This window comes from Manis javanica, chromosome X, assembly GCF_040802235.1.
Source record: "Manis javanica isolate MJ-LG chromosome X, MJ_LKY, whole genome shotgun sequence".
In the NCBI taxonomy this organism is placed as follows: domain Eukaryota; kingdom Metazoa; phylum Chordata; class Mammalia; order Pholidota; family Manidae; genus Manis; species Manis javanica.
In genome coordinates this window covers 96109684-96126121 of record NC_133174.1, presented here as the reverse complement: position 1 = coordinate 96126121, position 16438 = coordinate 96109684, and the positions used below count along the sequence as shown (strand labels likewise).

Genomic DNA, 16438 nt, shown 5'->3' with positions numbered 1-16438 from the left:
TTACAGTGATCATTTGGCAACATTTACAAGTATAGAATCATTATGTTGTGCACCTAAAACTAATATAATGTATGTCAATTATACCTCAATTTAAAAAAGAGAGTGAAAATGTAATGTACAGGATAGAGAAAGTATTTGCAAGCTATATATCTGATAAGGGATTAATATCCAAAATATACAAGGAACTCTTACAACTCCATATAAAAATAAAATTAAGCAACCTGATCAAAAAATGGGCAAAAGACTTGAATAGACATTTTTCCAAAGAAGACATACAAATACCCACAGATATATGAAAAGGTGTTCAACTTCACTTCACTACCATTAGGGAAATGCAAATCAAAACCACAATGAGATATCATCTCACACCTGCTAGAATGGTTATTATCAGAAAGACAAAAGATAAGGATTGTTGGCCATGATGTGGAGAAAAGGGAACCCTGCACATTATTAGTGGGAACATAAATTTGTGCAACCATTATAAAAAACAGTGTGGAGATTACTCAAAAAATTAAAATAGGACTACCATATAATACAGCAATCCCACTTCTGGCTATATATACAAAGGAAATGAAATCAGAATCTTACATGGATATTTGCACTCTGATATTAATTTCAGCATTATTCATAATAGTCAAGATAAGAAAAAAACCTAAGTTCATTAATGGATGAATAGATAATGAAAATGTGGCTTACATATACAGTGGAATATCACTGTATTCAAAAAGAAGAAAATCTGGTCATTTGTGACAATATAGAGGAAACTGAAGAATACTACACTAAGTGAAATGTCACACAGAGAATGAAAAATACTGTATGATATTGCTTTTATGTGGAACCTAAGAAAGTCAAACTAATAGTAACAGAAAGTAGAATGATGGTTACCAGAAGTTGGACTCGGGAAGAAAGAAGAAGATGCTGGTCAAAGGGTATACAAACTTTCAGTTATTAAGATGATTAGATTCGGGAGATCTAATATACAGCATGATGACTGCAATTAGTAATATTGTACTGTATACTTGAAATTTGCTAGGAGAGTATATCTCAGGTGTTCTTACCATACACATACACAAAAATGGTAACTGTGTGTGGAGATGAATATGTTAATTAGCTTGATTGTGGTAATTATTTCACAGTGTATACATATACCACAATATCACATTGTATTCCTTAAATATACAGTATTCATTTGTCAATCATACTCAATTTAACTGGATAATTGTTTTTAATCCCACTCATATGAAATAGAGGAAAGAGATTCTATTTTTCCAAAAATAAAATGAAACTCCCATTCTTCATAAATGGTCTTTTAAAGCAAATCGAGTCATCTTTTGATGTCTAGGTATCTTGCACAGTCTCTGGGTCAATATTCTATTATTCTGAGTATGAGTGATTATCCAGGAATGATGACTGAGGGTATCAAGAGTAGGAGTTATGTTTTCTTAAAAAAAACAACTCTCAATTAAACAAAATCCTTCTTTTAGTGCCATTTTCTTTCTTTCTTTCCTTTTTTAATGCCTGTTAAAGTCTCATTAGTTAAAGACCAAAACTAAGCCTGTAGTCTGAGGAAATCAGATTTATTGAATGAATCTATTGAGGATGTGGGCAGTTCCTTGATTAAAGGGAGGAAGAAAGCATCTTTTGTAAAGTTTGGGTTTCCACTGAAAGATTCTGAGGAGAGTCTAGGGAAGCCCTGATAAATTCTGGATCAGCTGGAATTATTCAGGCAGGATCTGGAGAAGGGGGGATTGACTAGGGGCTGGGTACTGTCATGAGGTGAGGGTGGTTTAGTAATTGGGTGTCCCCAGTAATATATGGCAAGAGCAAAGCAGGTCTGGGGCACCGCTGGTAAGAAAGCAGCAGTCTCTCAGGAGGTGGGGGTTGTCATAGCATTTTACAACTGCTGCGTGACCTTGGGAAAACAGTGCTTTTCGCTAACTCTGCAGCCAGCCCTATCTGCCTGCTCTCCAAGTCTGATTAATGGTGGGGCTGCTGCTTATTCTCAGTGCAAACTCATTTTGCTTTCTTTCAGTCCTAGGCAAGTTTTGACTTTATATCTTAAACGTGGAGGACAACAGAACATTCTAGGCAACTGAGGATTCTTGCCAGTTGTGTTTTGATGAATTTAATCTAGCTCCGCTTTAACTGTGAAGTAACAACCCAAGGACAGCTCTTCCTCAGTCTCTAAACCTCAGTTGTTTTTAATCTGTAAAATAAACTGACTATTTATCTCAGATGGTTATTATGAAAATCTCAATTTAATTTAGAATAGCAAAATGATTTTTGCAATGATTTTTGAAGAGAAATTATTATTATTACTATTATTAACTAATTATAGGTTTTCTTGTCTAGAGCAGGTTACAGTTCAAGATACCATATTTGATTGAGGCTGGGAAGCAACAGTCTGCTCAGTAAATGAAGAGAGATAACAAGTATGTCTTAGGAAGGCCTTAAAAATTTTAGGCATAGGTCAAGGCTAAGACCCACGATGGAAGTGGGAAGGTGAACAGCAGAGTCACCACTACTCCAAAAATGATCCTTTACATAAGTGGTAATTAAGGCTCCCCCTAAATAAATTGTGCTGCTTTATGAAGTTTACTTTTCCATTGAAGCCTCCTCATTCTTACAAAATCTACATTTACATATAGGTATGATGAAATTTGAAACATTTAAATCAAAGGCAAGGTGATTGATCAGTTCCTTCTTCCAGGGGGATGAGGCAAGAGTGGGGAAAAAGAAAAGATGATATGTGTGTATGTAGTTTTTTTTCTTTTAGCCCAATTTTGGAAAAGCCAGAAAAGGTGTGGGGCTTCAAGACACTGAAAAAGTATGGAGGGATGCTGCCAAAACAGAGCCCATTATTTTGCCTCTGGCTGCCTGGGACTTCAACAGTTTCCTCTATGCTTTGGGGACAAATCACATATTCACAGCTCCATATTTGTTTTAATTGGTGAGTTATTTAAAGGTTATTTTCGGTATTTAAGATAGATCCACCTTATTTCAAGAATAAAACATTTTCACACTTGTATCACATTTCCTCCTTTGTTAAGAGTGGTTCTGTCATTCAAGGAGAGAATGTTAAGGCAAAGGGATAGAAACAGAAGGTCAGAAAACGGTGAAGGAGGAATGAAGAAATCAAAACTAAAATATACAAAGCTCATATTCATCTTGCAACCTTTCAGGAATTAAAGTAAATGATAATATTTGCATTTTAAGAAGCTTGTCTTCAAAAATCTTAAGATAAATTTAGTAAGTTTTTCAGTTCAAGAATTATAAAAGGTTTTTAAAACTGTTTTATGGTATTGCCTGAGGAAAAAACATTAGATATTGAAAGGAGATTTGTAAAGTGAGATTTATAATAAAACATTACTCTCCACTGGGGCAAAGCTACTGCATTGAAATTCATGTATTTTCCTTTGACAATGAGAGGCAATTCACAACCCTGCAGGCAAAGCATAAAGAGTATTATTTCTTGTTTAATAGGAATGACCCAATTTCTCTGGCATTTTTTATTAGCACTGTGGAATATATACCTCACTAGCGATTTCCCTGTTTTTATGATTCTCAAGCCTCCAGTAAGACTAATTTAAAAGGAAGTTCTATAAAGGTATGGAACTGGACCTTCCTAGAATGCTCACAGCCCAAAGGTGACTCCTTTTCATGAACTCTCTTATCCTACAATGTAAGTCATTCACATTTTTAACAGAGGGACAGAAATTAGGAAGTCCTGTACAACTGATGGTTTCCATTAGGTCTCCTCCAAATAATTGATTTCTCTGAATAGACATGGTAGAGCTTGTAGAGAGCAGCTTGTTGCAATGACTTTAAGATGGTAGATAAGAATCACCATGCTTGCATAATTGCAGCTTATGCTACTGCACACACCAAATTCCCTTAACATCCCTACAAATGACATCTTTTAGGGTCAGTGGAAAAGCTACTATGTGGTTGTACAGGGTAGGCTGGCAGTTGTGAATAGATACTACATTTGGATTCAGATTTCTTAAGGGCTCAGTCTCTTAGCAACATCAGAGACTTGGGAGGGCTATGCCAATTTCTGCCTAAAGGGATATAAAGAGTAATCTGTATGCACAGAGTGAAGTCTGAGTGCTTTGGCAATAAGTTGCAAGTTAAGAGATGTAAAGAACCATGGTGGTCAAAGTAACCCAGAGATCAAACAAATGAAAACCCCCAAATCCATCTCAGGATTTGATCAAATATGCTCATTAAGCTGCATGGGAACTGCTGAATACAGAGTTTGTACTTACTGTAGTCTGACTGACATTGATTCATCAAGCCTTTGGGAAATACCCAAGATTTTTCCCTAGGTAGGTTTTTTTTCTAAGTCCTCTATTCCTCTGGGGGCAATACTAAGAGAGAAAAAGTGGCAACACATACTTCTAGGATCAAGCTGCTGCCTAGGAAATGGAGAACCTAGTCAGGGAGGTGGGTCGTCCTGTCAGATCCAGTGCCTCTGTGGCAGCTTCTCCACAAGTCAACTGCTTGAGACCAATTTACACATATCCCATTTTTTAGATCTACTGGGAAGTGCACTTTGGACACTCATGCACAACACAAGAGCCAGGATTCAAATAAAATATGAAGCAAATACAGCACTAGGAGGCAGAGCTATGCCTCCAGAAGGAAATTTTGTTTCTGGAAATGCCTTTGAGAGGAATTCTCTATTTAATATCTTCAGTGTTCTGTGGTCAGAACTGTTCCCTTTGGAGAAAATGTGTGGGCTGTGAAAAACTGCAGATCTTCTCTTGGTTGAACTAATGGTATGATTAGCAATTTTTTCAATGAAACTACCAGATTTGTTTGAATAGGCCACGCTGTGTAAAACTCTCGTATGCTTTGTTTCAAGGACATTGGCTTTGGAGGCTAGAGGACAGAATCTAGTAATTAACTCCTGTGTTAGCATAAATAACCTAGCCTAAAGGAATTCCTGCACCCACACAAGCTCCCAAAGAGATCACGGATCACACAATTAATATTACAAAATGGTCGACTGTTTGTTTATCTTGGCCAGGAATGCCTGCCTCTTTGTTTGCACTGTGAAGGTGTCTCTAGTTAGCTAGTAGGGGCTTTGTGAAATTTTCAAAACAACTTCCATGTAACTTTCCTCCACTGTAAATATTAGATACGTGCCCTTTTTACTAAAGGAGAATGTAACAAAATCACATAAACAAAGGCGTATTGCAAGTCCTGCAAGGTTGACTTGCTATAGCCCTTACTGTCTGGTTGGCTCATTTGGACTGAGTGGTTTGGACGAATATAGTGGTTTGGACTGGACTGAATAGTTTCACATATGTATGCTTTGTCTCCCACCACTGTAATCATTTGCTGCTAGAGAACAGCAGCAATGCCTAACTGTGCTTTTAGAAAATGGTATAACCACTTCACAATATTGTTTGGCAGATTCTTTAAAAGTTAAATAATCCTGGAGGAAAAAAACAGTAGGTAAAAACTAAGGAACTTTGAAAAAAGTATGGGCTTTAGTTAATAACAATGTATTGATTTTAGTTCATTAATGGTGAACAAGTGTACCATAGTAACTTAAGATGTTAATAACAGGGAAAAGTGGGTATAGGGTACATAGGAAATCTCCATACTATCTACTACGCACTGATGTTTGTTCCCCCCCAACCCCCCCACCGCACACACACAAAATTCATACTGGGGTTAGGTTAAAATCTTAACCCCTAATGTCATGGTATTAGGGGTGGGGCTTTGGGGAGGTAATCACACCATGAGAGAGAAGGCCTATTGAATGGGATTAGTGCCCTTATGAAAGAGACTCCAGAGTCTTGCCTATTCCACAATATGAGCACTGGTGAGGGTACTGTAAGAAGATGGCCATCTATGATGAGGAAGAGGGCCCTCATCAGCGCTGAAATCTTCCAGCACCTTGATCTTGGACTTGCCTATTCCTGGAACTGTGGGAACAAAATCTTTGTTGTTTAAGCCACCCAGTCGATGGACTTTCTGTTACACTAGCCTGAGCAGACTAAGAGCATTCACAATTTTTCAGTAAATCTAAAATTATTCCAAAAAAATAAAATTTGGTTTAAGAAGAGTTAAAAAAGAATTTAAAAAGTTAAATGTACACCTTCTATATAATTCAGTCACTCCATGTCTACGCCTTTACCCAAGAAAAGAGGAAAGTGTGTGTATGCAAAGATGCATACATGAATGTTCATGGCAGCTTTATTTATAATAGCCCCCAAACGGGAAATAACCCAAATATCAATGGTGACTGGATATCCCCGTGTTTTTATTCATATAATGGAAAACTACTCTGAAAAAAAATGAACTATTGATACATATAACAAGATGGGATGAATCTTCAAATAACTGTAAGTAGAATAATCCAAAGAGTACATATTACATGATACTATTTATATAAAATAAAAATGCAAACTGACTTATAGTAACAGAAACATCAGTGTTATTTTGAAAGAAGAGCAGGAGGGAGGAATTACAAAGGGGTACTAGGAAATTTGTGCATGACTGATATATTTATTACCTTGATTATGGTGATGGTTTCCTAGGTGTATACATACATCAATCAGCCCCTACAAATTGTATTCTTTGGATTGCCTGCTGTTTATTGTATGTCAGCTATACCCCAATATATCTGTTTATTTTAAAATATCCAGAAATATCCAGTCATGTCAAGGAAAAGGGAGACAATTATCTTAGGCTCATATAACTACCATCCTGGAACATAACACATAGCTCTGAGCCTTTCGGTAGTGGAAATTTTGCTGTTATATATCATTGTACCTACTACCTGTCTTCTGGGGACCAGTTTATTTGTTTGAAAAATAAATACTGAGCCTTAAAGTCTTTTACAGGCAGATATATTGAGAATAATTCTAAACGTGCATCTTCTGAAATAATTCAAATGAAATTCAATTGCATTAATTTATAAACCTTAACTTAAAATTGGCTAACAAAATATTAAAAGTTCAAATGGGAATTAATAGTTAAGAATTATTTGTAAGTAGTATATATCATACAATTCATCCATTTAAAATGTACAGTTCACTGTTTTTTTAGTATATTCACAGGTACGTACAACTATTACCACAGTCAATGATAACATTTTCATCTCCTCAAAAAAAAAAGCCTCAGATTGTTTAATGGTTATAGGGTCTCCTCCTGGGCAATGAAAATTTTCTGTAAGTAAATGGTAGTGATTGCATAACTTTTGAATGTACTAAATATCACTGAATTGTACACTTCAAAATAATGAATTTTATGTTAAATTTATGTATCCGTCACAGCAAAAAAAAATACACCCACACACTTTAGTTTTACCTATATCCCTCCATCCCTCTAGCCCTAAGCAACCACTAATGTACTACCTATATCTATAGATATGCCTACTCTGGACATTTTATATAAATGAAATCATAAAATATGTGAACTTCTGTCACTGGCTTCTTTTATTGAGAATGTTTTCAAGGTTCATCCGTGTTGTAGTGTGTATCAGTAGTTCATTCCTTTTCATCTATTTCTTTTTGTGGCTGAATAATAGTCTATTGTAGGACTATACCATATTTTATTTATCCATTCATCAGCGATGGGCATTTAGGATGTTCCCACGTTTTGTCTGCTATAAATAATGCTGCTATGAACATTTGCATACAAGTTTATGTGTAGGTGTATGTTTTGATTTTTCCTGGTTATATACCTATGAGGAGAATTGCTGATAATTCTATGTTTAACCATTTGAGGAACTGCCAGACTATTATTCAAACTGGCTGCACCATTTTACACTCCTACCAGCAGTGTATCCAATTTCTCCACATTCTCACCAATACTTGTTATAATCTGACTTTTTGATTATAGACACCCTAGGGAGTATGAAGTGTTATCATGGGTTTTTGATTTGCATTTCTCTGATGACTATTGCTGTCAGGGACTATTTCATGTAGATTTTTCCTAGAAATATGCTTATGTAGTCAGTATAGTACATAGGCTCTCAGGGGGCTCATAGGTCCTCAAAGTTATGAACCCTTAGAGTGGGTTGGACACATGAAGTGAAACTGTCATGGTAGTTACTTATAAATTATATTTAATCATAGTAAATTGTATAAAATGTACTTTTTTCTTTTACACTACTATATATTGAATAAGAAAAGTAAAATAATATATTTTAAGATTAGTTGCATTGCAATATTGGATTGGTTTCCACTATATAATTCTTAACAAGGGTGGAGGGAGAAGGGTCCTAATTTCTATCAAAATGAGAAATGTACATTATATATCACCATCTGTGAAACCATCAATCCCATGGACTCTGGTAGGAGGAATGACTTATCCTTTATTTGTGCAAAAGTGATCACGCTGAACAGGATTAGAAAACCAACAGAGTAGAAAACCGTACCACAGAGGTATCTGTCTAACAGGATCGGGAAAAGGGATGTAGGGAGGTGCTAGCCGAAAAGTCACTTTCTGGATGACTTGGAAATATGAACACTATTCAGCAAGTTACCTTGCTGAGTACTATTCTCGGTACTACTGCTATTGCAGTTTTACACTTATGAAATGAAAGTTGTCCATTCCCAGGAAATAAATGAGCATTTGCCCAGTGGGCTGAGGAGCCACCTACAAAGTTTGAATCTTCATTGTGACTAGGTGGAGTTACAGTGACCTAAGTTTTGGAAACTCAAAGGAATTTGCTTAGGCAGCTTTGAGGGGGTCATTACACTGCATGGTATATTCTTACAACTGGAGAAAAACCTCCTTAATATTGGAAGCTTATACACATTTGCATTTCTTAAGGTAGCCAGCCTCATTCTTTTCACCGGATCAGCTTTTAGAAAATGGAATGATTTGGAGTGAAAATGAACATACCAAGCAGAAGCTTCTCTAGTATGTTCCATTGCCTAACTACAAAGACACCAAAGAAAAAAAAGCAATTCAATTTCTGTACCTTATTTCACCTTCTCTAATGTGACCTGCCAGTTCTTCAATAAACTTCTCCCCTTTCATCCAGTAGATCATTGGTCCAGACTCTCCACTGAATCCAAAGAATGCTTTGCAAGGGATGTTCAGAGGTTTACCTGAGAATGACAGAGGAAAAGAAATGAGCAAATGACTCCTGGTTATCACCGGGAGACAGAAAAGGACCATTTAACACCCCAAGGGAGACGCAGAAGTAACCAATTTTCAACACTTCTACTAATTATCTTATCACTGTACATGAGAAAAACAGTGACAAGGGTTTCTGGGAAATATTAAAATACAAGATATTATCAAAAATTTGAAAGTAAAGAAAATTACTCACTTGTTAGAACTGCTTGTTTTTACTGTCTTGCTCCTAAGAACTAATATGAATGAATCAAATGGAATGAATCCTTTTTTTCTTTCCTGAGACAATTAATTACTGCTTACTTGGACTTGCCTTTGACATTAACATTAATCAAAAGTATAAGTTAATTTTTGATTGGTGAGAAGAACATAGCCTATCTACTCTTATTAAGATTGCATGGGCAAGGTACATGAAAAGATGTTCTACATTGTTAATCATCAAGGAAATGCAAATCAAAACCACAATGAAATATCACCTCACAACAGTTAGAATGGCCATTATCCAAGAGACAAGAAATAACAAATTTTGACAAGGATACAGATAAATGGGAACCCTCCTACCCTGTTGGTGGGAATGTAAATTGCAACCACTGTAGAAAGCAGCATGGAGGTTCCTCAAAAAACTAAAAATAGAAATACCATTCAGTCCAGTAATTCCATTTCTAGAAATTTATCCAAAGAGAACAAAATCCCTGTTCAAAAAGACATATGCACCCCTGTGTTTATTGCCATACTATTTATAATAGTGAAGGTATGGAAGCAACCTGAATGTCCATCAACAGATGAATGGATAAAGAAGATGTGGTACATGGCACACAATGGAATACTACTCAGCTATAAAAAGTAAAGAAACCCTCCCATTTGTAACAAAATGGTTGGATCTATAGGGTATTATGCTAAGTGAAATAAGCTGGCAGAGAAAGACAAGTACCATAATTACTCTTGTTTGTGGAATATAAAAACAAAACAAAACAGAAGGAACAAAACAGCAATAGACTCATAGACACTGAGAAGTGACTAATGGTTATTGAGGGGCAGGGGTTGGGTTGGGTATGGAGGAGGGTCGTGGGGACAGTACTGCAACATCAAGAATACAGTCAATGATTCTGCAACATCTTTCTCTGTTGATAGTAACTGCACTAGGGGGAGTGAGGATTTAATAATATGGGTACCTGTTGAACCATTGTGTTGTACATTTAAAAAGTACATGTAGGGAAAACACAGTCTGACCATATCTTCTGTTCTTTGAGTTACTCACAGCACTTAAATAATGCTAGGCAACACTGCAGCACTTTTTATTATGCATCTTTGTGGTTATAGCTAAAAACTTTATCTTAATTGTAAATTTATTATCAAACATATAAGCAATTATTTTTTGCCGGCATTGATTTTATTTTATAATTGCAAAATAGATCATTAAGGGAAAAATAGTGTAAAGAGCACTATCTTGACACTCCTGACAAAGGAATCCCCCAATTCATAAATTGTAATATAGCATATAATCTTCCATAACATGTAATTTTTGCCCTGGTTGGAGCACTAGATAAAGCCATTTCAAAAGTACCTTTTTTCCTCAGAGAGTACATGGTGGACTTGTTCCCATGATTATTCTGAGATGTGAGTAAATTCTCAATTCTGTTCTTAAAGTGATCCAAAACTTCCATGTTCTAAAAGTCCTTATTTCTGGGACCCTTTCTATTTACTCACCATAACTATCAGATGGCTTTCTTTCAGGACCATTTTCACAAAGAAACAATTTTAATGGGAGTTACGATCTACATTAAGACAGTGAAAATTAAGATAACCTCATAGATATGTGGATGCCAGTTGATATGTTGGGCTGAACTATAAGTGACTTGTATATTGGTCTTTTTATAGGGCAAATTTATATCTCATCAGAATGACATGTCATGGACTTTGGAGTTATTCAATTATTGTCAAAATCTTTGATATCAGTAGTCTGTTATACATATCTAATGCAAATCTGAAACAAGGTAATATATTCATTGTTGCTTTGAACATGTGCTCTGTGATATAAGCTTGTGTAAAAACGAAAGATAGCCTTATATAGTGGAAAGTGTACTGGACTAAGAGTTAGGAGATTTGGATTCTAGTTTTGGATCTCTCATGAAAAATCAGACTGTCTGGTCTGGGCAGACTACCTAACCTTTTATAAACTGATTTCTCGTATATGTAACGAGGATGGTCCTAATACTTGGGAAACTCAGATAAGATAATGTCTACAAAAGTGCTGGGTAAATCTGAAAGTCCCATTTAAATTTAGCATGGCGCTGTTTTTCTTCTGAGGACTTGTCTTTCAAGAAGTTATATTTGGGGCATAATCTGATGTGGATAATTAGTAGATAAGTCTTCATTTTGACCTGGCCAATCTCATGTCCTTTTATTTAAGAGCTCCTATGGGGCAATATTCTTCTCTTATCAATGATCTATGAATATTTCCTGGATCCTACAGCAGATATGATTCAGCCAAGAGGGCCCTATGTTCTCTAAACCTGAACACAGGGTCTTTTTATTGCTTTTACTATTCTTCATTCCCATGAAACTGAAGGTACTAAGGAATGTCAAACTTGATGGCAGAAAATCCAGAGACTGTGATAAACATCATTATAAGGAATCCCAGTTGTTAAAACTACCAGTATATACATTTATACATATAAATTCTGGGTGTCATTCCTTTGGGCTATGTCAAAAGAATATATGTAATATAATACCTTTTAGTGTTTCCTCACATGTGAGTGCTCAGGCCTGGCTTGATTTTAATGGAAAAAGACAATTATAGCAATATATGAAAAGGTGCCTCCTTGAGGTGATCTATCAAAAATGACAGTATTTGCCCTTTCCTAGGCACTACACAGTGTGTACTGACTACTGCAGCAATTTCTCCTGGGAGTGGTTTTACTTTCCCATCAGACAGTTTCTTGTTAAATAAATATAAGAGACAGATATTTCAGTGGTCTGGTTTCTACAAATATTGAATAGATATCCTGAAGCCTTCTGTCAATGGCCACAACAGGAAAATCATCCAACCGTCATATGGAATACTCTGAGGATAGTCCCAAAATGATTGGCTCTTATGCCAGATAGCGAGACTCAGTGTGTGCCAGGGTATCTTCTCTTCCAAAAGGTATAGGAAGGATCTCTGGATTGGGCAAATAACCTGAAACAGACATTTCTCTCCTAGCATTTCTAAAATCCAGCTTACGTGCATGTGCACACTCCTACCAGTTGCAACTATTTGCTTCTGTATTGTTTTGCCTCCTGACATTATCAAAGTCATTCCTATGATATTGTGTACCCTACTAGTAGAGATGACCAATCACATTTGTATCTTACAGGAAACAGTAGAGTAGGTTGAGAACAATAAAACTAAAAAGAACTTTGAGTATCTCAGTGTTTTGTAGTACTCACAAGGTAATGGCTTTAGATATGACTCGAGTCCCTTTTAGGTTCAATCTCTATTACTAACAGTTTGTCTATCACTTTCTTAAGTCTCAACAGTGAACAAAACATATGTCCATAAAAACACTTGCATGTGGTGTTCATAGAAGCTTTTTTTTGTAATAGCCCAAAACTTGAAACACTCCAGATGCCCATGAACAGGTGAAGTGATAAACTCTGGTATATTCACATTACAAAATATTAATCAGGTGTGAAAAAGGAATGAAGTACTGATAAACACAACATAGAAATTTTTGAGATTTCAAAGCAATTTTACTAAGTTAAAGAAGCCAGACAAAATATGACATGCTTTATTATTCTATTTTTACAAAATTCTAGAAAGTTCAAATTAATCTATAGTTTCTTAAAAATTTACACATACATCTGCCATGCAATCCAGCCATTCCATATGACAGCCTATGTACATACAAAGACTTTTACATACATATCCAAATCAGTTTTATTTGTTCTTAACTGAGGTATAATTGACATATAGTACTAGTTTCAGGTGTACAACATGATTCCATATTTGTATATATTGCAAAATGATAACTACAGTAAGTCTAGTTAACATCTGTCACCATACATAGTTATATATTTTTTTCTTGTGATGAGGACTTTTAAGATCTACTCTCTTAGCAACTTCCAAATTCATTACAGTATTAACTATAGTCATCATGCTGTAAATTAAATTTCTATGAATTTTTTATTATAACTGTAAATTTATACCTTTTGATCTCCTTCATCCAGTTCAACCACTCCTGAATTTCCACCTCTGGCAATCAACAATCTATGAGCTTTTATTTTTTGCTGGATACCACAGAGAGGTAAGATCATACAGTATTTGTCTTTCACTCAGCATTATGCCCTCAAAGTCCATCCATGTTGTCACAAATTTCATTCATTGTTATGGCTGGATAATATTTCAATGCATATATACACTACATTTTCTTTATCCATTGATGGATACTCAGGCTGTTTCCATGTCTTGGCTATTACAAATAATTTCGTAATGAAAATGGGGGTACAGATATCTTTTTGAGTTAATGTTTTCCTTTTCTTCAGATAAATATCATGAAGTGGAAATGCAGGGTCATATGGTGGTTCAATTTTTAATTTTGGGGGAACCTCTGCTACTGTTTTACATAGTGATTGTACCATATCCTTGCCAACACTTATTTCTTGTCTTTTTAATAGCCATTCTAACAGGTGTGAGGTGACATCTCCTTGTGGTTTTGATTTGCATTTCCCTAATGATTAGTGATGTTGAGCATCTTTACATGTACCTGTTGGCCATCCAAAAGTCTTCTTCAGTAAAATGTCTATTCAGATGTGCCCATTTTTTAATCAGAATTTTTGCTTTTGAGTTGCATGAGTTCTTCCTATATTTTGGATATTAATTCCTTATCAGATATATAATTTGCAAATATTTTCTCCCACTCAATAGGTTGCCCTTTTATTTTGTTGGTGGTTTCCTTAGCTGCGCAGATGGTTTTTAATTTGATGTAGTCCCCTTGTTTACTTTTGCTTTTGGAGTCAGATTCAAAAGGTCATCGACAAGATCAATATCAAGGAGCTTGCTGCCTATATTTTCTAGGAGATTTATGGTCTCAGATCTTACATTCTTTAATCCATTTTGAGCTAATTTTTGTGGATGGTATAAGATAATGGTCTGCTTTCATTCATTTGCATGTGGCTGTCCAGTTTTCCCAATACCATTGATTGAAGTGATTGTCCTTTTCCCACGGAGTATTCTTGGCTCTTTTGTCATAAATTAATTGGCCATATATGTGTGGGTTTGTTTCTAGGTTCTCTATTCTGTTCCATTGATATATGTGTATTTTTTATGCCAGTACCATAGTATTTTGATTATTATAACTTTGTAGTACAGATTCAGGTCAGAGTGTGATACCTCCAGCTTTGTTCTTCTTTTCAAGACTGCTTTGGCTATTCAGGAGGGTCTTTTGTGGTTCCATAGAAATTTTAGGATATTTTTGTTCTATTTCTGTGAAAAACTTATTTGGAGTTTTGATAGGGATCACATTGAATTTGTAGATTGCTTTTGGTCATATGGACATTAACAAGAATAATTCTTAAAATCCATGAGCACAGGATACCTTTCCATTTATGTATGTCATCTCCCATTTCTTTCATCACTCCTGTAAATGTTCAGTGTACAGGTCTTTCAACTCCCCAGTTAAATTTATTCCTAGTTATTTTTTTCTTTTTCATGTAATTGTAAATGGGATTGCATTCTTATTTTCTCTTTCTTATAGTTTATTATCAACATGGAGAAACAACAGATATTTGTATATTGATTTTGTATTCTGCAAATTCACTGAATTTATAATTTCTCACAGGTTCTTGTTGGAGTCTTTAGGATTTTATATATATAATATTATCACATTACCTGAAAATAATGAGTTTTATTTCTTCCATTCCAAACTGGATGCCTTTTATTTCTTTTTTTATGCCTAATTGTTTTGGCTAGGACTTCCAATACTATGTTGGACAAAAGTGGCGAGAGTGGGCATCCATGTCTTGTTCCTAATCTCAGGAGAAAATCTGTCAGCTTTTCACTGTTGAACATGTTAGCTGTGAGCTTGTCATATATGGCCTTTATTATGTTGCATTATGTTCCCTCTATACCTGCCTTGTTTGAAGTCTTTATTATAAATAGAAGTTGAATTTTGTTGAATTCTTTTTCTTCAGCTATTAAGATGACCATATGATGTTTTCCTTCATCTTGTTAATGTGGTGTATCATCTTAATTGATTTGTGGTTGTTGAAACATCCTCTCACTCTTAGAATAGATCCCACTTGATCATAGTGTATGGTCCTTATAATGTTGACTTCAGGTCACTAATATTTTGTTGAGGATTTTTGAATCTATGTTCATGAGGGGCATTGGCCTATAATTTTCTTGTGTCCTTGTGTGGTTTTAGCATCAGGGTAGTGCTGGTCTCATGAATTTGGAAGCACTCCCTCTCCTATATTTTGGAAGAGGTTGAGAAGAACTGGAATTAATTATTCTTTGAATATTTGGAAGTTACCAATGAAGTCATCTGGTTATGGACTTTTATTTGTTGGGAGGTTTTTAATAACTGATTCAATCTCCTTACTAGTAATCAGTCTATTCAGATTTTCTATTTCTTCATGATTCAGTCTTAGAGAATTGTATGTGTCTAGGAGTTTATCCATTTCTTCTAGGTTGGCCAATGTGATGGCATATCATTGTTCATAGGAGTCTCATGATCCTTTGTATTTCTATGCTATCAGTTGTACTTTCTCCTCTTCCATTTCTGATTTTATTTCAGACCTCTCTCTTTTTTTCTCAGTGAGTCTAGCTAAAGGTTTTTCAATTTTGCTTATCTTTTCAAAGAACTAACTCTTAATTTCATTGATCTTTTCTACTGTCTTTTTGGCCTCTATTTCATTCTTGATTTCCATTCTTAATTATTTCCTGCCTTCTGCTAATTTTCAGTTTTGTTTTCTTTTTTTTGGTTCCTTGAGGTACAAAGTTAGGTTGCTTAGTTGATAATTTTTTTTGTTTCTTGAGGTAGACATTTGTTGTTACAAACTTCCCTCTTAGAACTGCTTTTGGTGTATCCTCAAAATTTTGCCATATTGAATTTCCATTTTCCCTTTTTTAAGGTATTTTTTGGTTTTTCTTTTGATTTCTTCCTTGACCCATTGGTTAATCAGCAGCAAGTTGTTTAATCTCAACATATTTGGGTATTTTCCAGTTTTCTTCTTTTTATTGATTTCTAGTTTCATACCATTGTGATCAGATACAAAAAGATACTTGATATGATTTCAATCCTCTTAAATGTATTGACTTGTTTTGTAGCCTAACATATGATCTATTCTGGAG

At 35.2% G+C, this 16438-nt stretch overlaps 1 protein-coding gene across 1 annotated transcript in view; it reads right to left on the bottom strand.

Moving 5' to 3' along the window:
- IL1RAPL2 (interleukin 1 receptor accessory protein like 2) overlaps positions 1 to 16438 on the bottom strand; it is a 1159060-nt gene that overhangs the window by 55940 nt on the left and 1086682 nt on the right. The window contains exon 7 of the mRNA XM_073227767.1: positions 8948 to 9077. Coding sequence (XP_073083868.1) covers positions 8948 to 9077 — 130 coding nt within the window. The remainder of the gene's footprint in view (positions 1 to 8947; positions 9078 to 16438) is intronic.